We start from the raw sequence: 8,454 nt of genomic DNA on the forward strand, positions 1-8,454 counted from the left end.
CCCCCACCCCCGCACCACCCGCCTCCCCTCTGGTAACCACCAGTTTATTTTCTATAGTTAAGAGACCGCTAAAACTCCATGTTTTATTGTTTGTTTGTTTTTTTAAAAGAAACCTTTGAAATTCACCTTTGTTGGAACCTGCCTATAGACTTTTTTCCTTTAATCTTTATTGTCCGAGAGTTAAAAGGTGTTAACATCCCTAACAGGTGGTTATCTTTAAGGCTGAAAGAGATTTGTAGAGTGTCAGTTACTGAATAAATGATTGTCTTCTAATTTCTCTTCAATTTTCCCCCCTTTTCCATAAAGATGTAGCCATAGCTGTAACATATAACCATGATGGGTCCTATAGCATGCGGGTAAGTCTTACTGGTTTTGTTCTACAGTTTAGAACTAAATCTGATCTTTCTCATACAGAGAAGGGTTTTGTTTTTTTTTTTTGTTTTACACTCTGGTTTCTCCTAAGCCAGTGACCAGTATGACTATAGTTGGAGGATGCCATGTGCTTTTATTTCAGACCAATTTGGTGAAATTACCCCCTCTCCAGTTCTGATTGTTTCCTCAATTTGGCTGTGGTTCCCTTAAGAATGAAAACTTGTTTAAAAAAAAAATAGTAATAATAGCTTTGAATCAGACTCCTGACAAGCCTCTAAAGTATGTGCATGTATTTACATCTAAAGCAGCCATTCTCAAACTTTTTGGTCTCAAAATCCGTGTACGCCCTTCAAACTTATTAAGACATTCCAATGAGCTTTTGTGTAAATACATGTATTAATATTTACCATTCAGAAAGTTAAACCAAGCATACTTTTATTTCTTACTATTCTTTTTAATGTATATTTTTTAAATTATATGTTAAATTTATCATATTAAACATTATGGAGTGAAAAGACATTGTTTTACAGGCATCACTGCCACCCATCTCCTCTTTTCTCTTGCAAAATTGACACTTTGTACCCATTACACAATAACACTCTACTTGCCCTTTTCCACCTCCCTCTCCTTCCAGCCCCTGTCAACCACCATCCTACTTTTCTGGGTCTATGAATTTGACTACTTTAAATACCTCATATAAATGAAATCATTCAATATTTGTCCTTCTGCGACTGGCTGTTTCACTTAGCATGTCTTCAAGGTTCTTCTGTGTTGTAGCATATGCTCAGTGTTCCATCTGTGGAGTGATACTGCATTGCCTCTCTATACCACACTTTTGTTTATTCATTCGTCTCTGATGGAGACTTGGGTTGCTTCCACCTTTTGCCTGTTGTGGATAATGTTGCTACGTACGTGGGGGACAAATACCTCTTTGAGACCCTGTTCTCAATCCTTTTGGGCATATACTCATAAATAGAATTGCTAGATCATATGGTCATGTTCTATTTTTAATTTTTTGAAGAACTGTTTTCCACAGTGACTGCACCATTTCATGTTCTTACCAACAGTGCACAAGGGTTCCCTTTTCTCTGCATCCTCGCCAACATTGATTTTCTGTTTCTTTTTTTCTTCTTCATAATAGCCATCCTAATGGGTATGAAGTGTTATCTCACTGTGGTTTTGATTTGCATTTCCATAATGAATAATGATGTTGAGCATCTTTTCATATGCTAATTGGCCATTTGTGTATCTTCTTTGGAGAAATGTCTATTCAAGTCCTTTGCCTCTTTTTTAACTCAGGTTGGGTTTTTTTGTTGTTGTTGTTGAGTTGTAGGATAAATTGAGAAAATTTAAAACCTAAGATTACACAAGCACATGTTCCATTAGCTGTCAGGGTAACATTATCAAACGCTCTGCAGTCTCTAGAAAATCCCAGTGTATATTCATGAGAGAATGAGGGTTTAAAAAGGCAAGCAACGTTAATATTATTATGAAGTGGTTTGGGGACCCCAGGGGATCTGCAGGTCATACTTTGAGAATCCCTATCAAAGTGTTCATGGTAGTCCTCAATTAAAAGAAGTCCTTACACTGATAAAATAAAATGCTGCAAAGGGATTTAAAAAAATAACAACAATAATGTGTGAACTCAACCAAATTTCTATATAGTAAGGTACAAATTCATAGAGCAGAATAAATCACTTTTAATCTGAGCCAAGAGACTTTAAGTCCTACAAAAAGGATTGATTAAGGATATGCTGCAGATCTGCCAGTGCCATGAGATACCATTTTTGTTTCACTGAGATTCAGAAAAACTGGGAAGTCTATGAGGGTTGTAATTCATATTGGTCCCTCTGGTTTGGGGGACCCCTTCTTATTCCCTTGGTAAAGTCAGCTACAGATTTGTTCTAATCTGCTCTTTGAACTATATTCACAAATTTAGAATGAGCTTGTGTAAACCTTTAACCAAAACTGTTCCCGATCTAACCTTTATGTCCTGAGAATTTCACAAACATTCAAATGGCTGTTTTAGTAGGTTACAAAGCCCAGTAAATGTCATATTTAACTTAGGATAGATGAGAACCGGCGTATAAATACTACAGTGTAACCTGGTTCACCTCAACCTCTATAATATATTTGAAAAGAATAGCCATGGGACTTTGACAGTAACCCCATAGGAATTGAAATGAAACATAGAGAAGATTTAAATGGATTTCCTGTGTGTAAAGGAATTTTTTTTTCTTGGGTGTGTATGTGAGAAAACATTTTTGAAACAGAAAGGTTTCCTGTCCCTTTGTCAGCTTCCCTGAAAGATCAAGTGTGGAATCTGTTCTTTGGCATTTTCTCTTACAGTGAGAAAACTGTGGCCAGTCTCCAGCTAATTTATCTTCTTAAACTCAAAACTGAAACCCATACATTTTAGCTACATATTGGAGAGAGAAAAGACATACCATCTAATTAGGTGGTTCTGGCTTTTTTCTTTACTAACAAACATTGGCATAGTAAAGCCAAATTTGACTTCAGGTACTCAGATATGAATTCTAATGTGTAATATAGTCAACTGAACTTTAATAATCTTGCTTAATTTGATTTGTATTTCTATTTCATGTTTTTATTGTTATTCTTAACATTTATCTGCAGCATTAATAGTGCTATAGATAAGTTATCTGTTTTTTTTTCTTTTAATTATCATATGTTGTTTCTATTCATAGTACTTTGTTTATGAGTCTTAAGTTCCTATATGGCTTTTTAAAAAAAATATATTTCATCTGTTACCTTTTGAAACTATTAATAGTAAAGAATTGATTGATTTTATTAATTCTATAGGGTGGTTTATTTATTTTAAGGATCTTATTTTTCTCTTTTTTTTTCCCCAGATTGAAGATGAAACTTTCCAAGTCCTTGGTGATCTTTGTACTGAGGGAGACTACACTTACCTGAAATGTTCTGTTAATGGAGTTGCTAGTAAAACTAAGCTAATTATCCTGGAAAATACTATTTACCTATTTTCCATGGTAACGTCTCTTTTTTTATAATACCACTGTTGAGGTCTGGGAGAACATTGCTTGACCAGAGGCACCCCACTGAAACATCAGGAAGAACCTTGCTTCCTTCCATCACTGCTATGACCTGCCCTCTGTGTCCTCCTCTCCACCCTGTTCCTTTGCCACATTCCTGCTCTCCCTGGTTCTTTATTCACACAGTTCCTCACTGATAGACACATATCCATTCTCTTCCTTTAATTCTAAAACAAGTCCTGACACCCTACTTGTCAGAGTGTCTCACTGCCCCGTGCACAGTATTTTGTCAGGCATTTGGTGCCTGAATACTTTGGCAACCACCATCCTCCTGGCACTTGGAATTCTGGGCATTTGGGAGGAGGTGACCGTTGAGGAAAGAGTCTGTGGACCTGATATTCCTTGTGGGGAAGGTGGGCATTGGGGAAGTAGTGGGGGTTAATGGTGATATCTTGGCAATCAAAGGATGGTTGGTGACTGAGGCAAACGTGGCATAGGTTTGGATCAGAGTATGTCTCCTGTCTTATTGGTCCCATTTAGGAGCCTGCTGCCTGATGAGCCCATAGTTTCTACATGGGCAGAAAAGAAAATGTATTATCAAATACACTGTGGCCTCTTCCAAGTCTTCTCACATTTGACAACCCGCTTACAGTTCATACTCCTTTGTGATCAGATGCCTTTAGTATTAAGCAGTTAAACTACTTACCGTATACAGAGTCAAGGATGATCTGACATGATCAGGCATTCCTCTCCATAGTTACTCTGCTATAACAATGTGTTGGTGGAGGCAGTATAGTGGAGTGGTGATGAGTAGGAGTTCTGGAATGTGAAGCTGCTTTGGTTCAAATCCTGGCTTTACCTTGGAACAGGTGTGTGAGCTAGGGCTAGTTAAACTCTCTGGCTTCAGTTCCCCCATCTCTAAACAGGAAAAATAACAGTACCTACCTACCTCATAAGCTTCCTGTGATGATCAATGAAAAAAAAATAATAATAATAATATATATATGGCATTTAAGAACAGTTCCTGGCTTTGACCAAGCACTTGAAGTGGGGATGCTGCCCAAAATGTCTTTTGGACAGTGGCTATCTTTTTGTCAGCAGTTAAATACATTAAATCCTTTAATTCCCTGTGAGGCATGATGCCATTACTCCTTTATATGATGGGAAACTAAGACTTAGAGGGGGTTAATAATTTGCTTAAGGTCACCAAGCTAGATTAAAACCCTCGTATTAAAGATGACTAATAGTTAACAAATAGCTTGAAAATAGTCATTATCTTAGGTATATTAATAAAACTGCAGTGGTTTGATCTTGATTTCATTTCTAGTTTGTTTTCTATTTATAGGAAGGAAGTACACAGATTGGCATTCCAGTCCCCAAATACTTGTCTTCAGTGAGCTCAGATGGAACTCAGGAAGGAGCCATAGCTCCTATGACGGGTACCATTGAAAAGGTAATCACGTGAACATATGTGGTAGACAGATGTTCAGTAAGGCCCAGTAAATGGCATATACATCATTTTTCCCTCTCCAAATCTTTCCGATTGGAAAACATCCTACTCTGGATAACAAGACATGGGGGGCACCTGGCTCCCTCAGTTGATGAAAGTATGTGTCTCAGAGTTGTAAATTCAAGCACCGTGTTTTGTGCAGAGATGACTTAAAAATAAAATACTTAAAAAAGAGAAAACAAGAGACTATGATAGATTCAAGAATTCAAGCACCGTGTTTTGTGCAGAGATGACTTAAAAATAAAATACTTAAAAAAGAGAAAACAAGAGACTATGATAGATTCAAGTTCTCTGTTCAGTCTTCAGTGAAAATACCCATTTACCTAGTTTATGATACTGTTATCTTTGAAAGTGGCAATTTCCATCAAAGTACAAATAATCTAAATTTGTCTTTTTATGATTAAAATGGATCATTCATCAAGCATTATCCAAAGGGCTGGTTTTTTTTTTTTTTTTTATGTTAACAGCAAACAATTTATCACGAAATAACATTTTTTCTAATGTACCTAACTGCATGTATGTTAAAATAAAATTTGAAAGGCTGGTACTGGTGAAGAACAACGAGCTTTGGTGTTGTATGCTATATGTATTCAGAGTTGAGATCCATACTGAAATAACTTCAAATAGTGGTGGATCGGTAGTCTTTTTGGTACACACTTGAATATAGTAGAGTCCCTGTAAATGCATCTAAGTCATAAAAACTCAACTCTATATTCTTGGTACCCAAAAAGAAGAAAAAGAAAATAACCATTTAAGTAGTGAAAATGATTGCACCCACCATTCCCCTCAACAGATGATTGCCCCAGAGGGAGTATAAGCTCAGAGACTTGGATCACTCAGTCTCCATTCCCATGGACATTGCATAATGTGGCATCTTTGCACACCTGTGGGGAAAAGATTTTCCCCATAGCTGCCCCCTAGACCATGGATTCCACCAAGCACTATTAGGGCATCATCCAGCGTTGGGTGATTTGATGGCTTTCAGAGGTGTTTCTCATTTTTTCACACTTTGGCCTCTGTACATTGACTCTAGAACCTAACTCCACTGTGTAATGTTTCCAGAAACTGCTTCATCACCATGTTAACCAAGAAGACAGTGATACATGGGATATATGAGTTCATTTTTACATGTGAAAAGGAAAATAGAAATTTTTTTCCATGGTTGCCAATAAGTTTAATTCTTTCACATGAAGATAGTCTATGCATTTACTACACAGGGGCCTCAAAGCTTGGAGCACTATCCTAGACCACCTAAAAAATCTAGAAAACCAGGCATGACCCTCCAATGCCTATAATATTGAAGCATATTGGTTCTTCCCTGGTGGTATGGCTTGTCTGTACATATGTGAAAACAGAAAAGGATCTCAAGATATATAAAGCATATTCATTCAATTCCAGGAAAACTAGAGGGTTTGAGGATGGAGGTGAGGAGCTAAACAGTGCTCCCCGAAGACATGAGGGCCAGCAATGCCAGATTGACGAGTAGGTCTCTGATTGGCCCCAGCACCCCTGTCTTTGGCAGATGAGAGAACCACATAGATCCGTACTTCCACTCTATGCATCCTTACGCCAACTCTGTAGACCATGAGGGACCTCTGTCTTTTTCAGTATTAACATGTCACTCTTAATTTCTAGATATTTGTGAAAGTTGGAGACAAAGTAAAAGCTGGAGATTCTCTAATGGTTATGATTGCCATGAAAATGGAGGTAATGAAATCACAAGTTCACTTGCCAATTAAACTTCGGGAACTTTCAGACCTAATTGGCTTTTTGCCTTATTTTATAAGTTAATACCATTTTAAATAGTAAGAGCCATGGGTTGATGAACCATTAACTGCAGGACATAAAACCAAAACACTCTTCTTTTAAATAGGTTTTCATTTAATTTTGTGAAATGGCATTTGTCAGTTCTGATACTGAAATTAAAGAAATTATCAGTAGCTTAAATTCAGGCAGTACCCCCAGCTGATTGTTAGGCTGTTGGTATTTTCTGAGGCCAAACTTGGGATGCCAAGCATCAGTATCAGGGTGAAAACCTCAGTCAAACTAGATGAGCTCTTGAGGTTTATAGATGGTTGGAAATTGTAGGCCAGTAGTGGTCAGCCTGGCCATTTATTACCGTCACCTGATGAGGAGAGCTTTTCCAAACTACTTCCCCAGAATAGCTGAATTGGGCTCTCCTGCACTGGGGCCCAGGGATTGATAGTTTTATTTAACAGCTTCTCAAGTGAGACTCTGCGGTGAAGCTTGTGGCAAAATACCAGATAGGCCAGAGTGTCCCGGTCAGTGACCTTGAGTGTGATACAGGTGCGTCAGAACAGTGACGCCTCACAACCCCAAAGCACACCATAAAAATGTTACTTTCTCTGGGGTTATGGATATTGGGGACGGTATGTGCTATGGTGAGTGCTGTGAAGTGTGTAAACCTGGTGATTCACAGACCTATACCCCTGTTGCTAATAATACATTATATTTTTATTAAAAAAAATTTTTTTTAATGTTACTTTCTCTGGGTGCTATGGTATCTAAAAGCTGGAAAAACTTCAAATCAACCGGCTTTTTAACTTTTCATCTCTCTTGCCTTGCTGCGTGCTCAGTCTTCGTTGGTATTGCAGTCACTGTCCTGTCTTGTGTTCCTACAGCACACCATAAAGGCTCCAAAGGATGGCACGATCAAGACCGTGTTCTACAAAGAAGGTTCTCAGGCCAACAGACACGCTCTTTTAATCGAGCTTGAGGAAGAGGCATCTGACCAAAGAAAAGCAAAATAAACTCTGTCAAAGAAATGCCCCGTTAAGCAGTATCTTCAGTATAGTATCTATGCGAAAAAGAGAAAGTGCCTTCCTGCTTTTCTCGGAGTCTAATAAGCAGCAGTTTTACTGCTGATTTATGATTATTATTAAGCTAAAACACATTTTTATCTTTGAGAATCATGTACTTGGGTCACCACTACAATAAATTATCTCAAAATATTTCATACTAATAAACCAAATTGTACTTTATTGGAAGCTAATATAGTTTGTTTCTGCCTCAAATATTATACACTGTAAGGTCCTTTAGGAAGGCAAGTAGCACTTTGATCAAAAGAGAAGGACTGGAGGAAGAAAGGTGGTTTAAATTATTTCCCATTTAAAATCATGATGAAAATAGGCATAGTTCAGAGACAGAAGCAAATCTGAAAACATGATTGAGTTGAACATAATTTTCCTGGGGCACCTGGGTGGCTCAGTCAGATACGTGTTGGACTCTTGATTTCTGCTGAAGTTATTATCTCAGGATTGTGAGTCCAAGCCTCATATCTGGCTCCACGCTGGGTGTGGAGCCCGCTTAACATTCTCCTGGGTACCTGGGTGGCTCAGTTGGTTTGGTGTCTGACTTGATTTCAGCTCAAGTCATGATCTAAGCGTCATGAGATCAGGCTCTGCATCTGGCTCGCAACCAACTCAGTCTGTTCTCCCCGCCTCCTCTGCCCCTCCCCCAACTCATGCATGTGCCCTCTCTCTAAATAAATAAGATCTTAAAAAAAAAAAAAAATTCTCAGGGCACCTGGGTGGCTCA

At 38.1% G+C, this 8,454-nt stretch overlaps 1 protein-coding gene across 1 annotated transcript in view; it reads left to right on the top strand.

The window, feature by feature from the left end:
• The window catches only part of MCCC1 (methylcrotonyl-CoA carboxylase subunit 1), a 56,743-nt gene extending 48,845 nt beyond the window's left edge, over window positions 1-7,898 (top strand). The window contains exons 15-19 of the mRNA XM_059391464.1: window positions 307-356; window positions 3,246-3,383; window positions 4,732-4,839; window positions 6,532-6,603; window positions 7,539-7,898. Coding sequence (XP_059247447.1) covers window positions 307-356; window positions 3,246-3,383; window positions 4,732-4,839; window positions 6,532-6,603; window positions 7,539-7,667 — 497 coding nt within the window. The 3' untranslated portion in view covers window positions 7,668-7,898. The remainder of the gene's footprint in view (window positions 1-306; window positions 357-3,245; window positions 3,384-4,731; window positions 4,840-6,531; window positions 6,604-7,538) is intronic.
• Window positions 7,899-8,454: the final 556 nt, after the last annotated feature.

The sequence above is a fragment of the Mustela nigripes genome, chromosome 2 (genome assembly GCF_022355385.1).
Source record: "Mustela nigripes isolate SB6536 chromosome 2, MUSNIG.SB6536, whole genome shotgun sequence".
NCBI classification, from domain to species: domain Eukaryota; kingdom Metazoa; phylum Chordata; class Mammalia; order Carnivora; family Mustelidae; genus Mustela; species Mustela nigripes.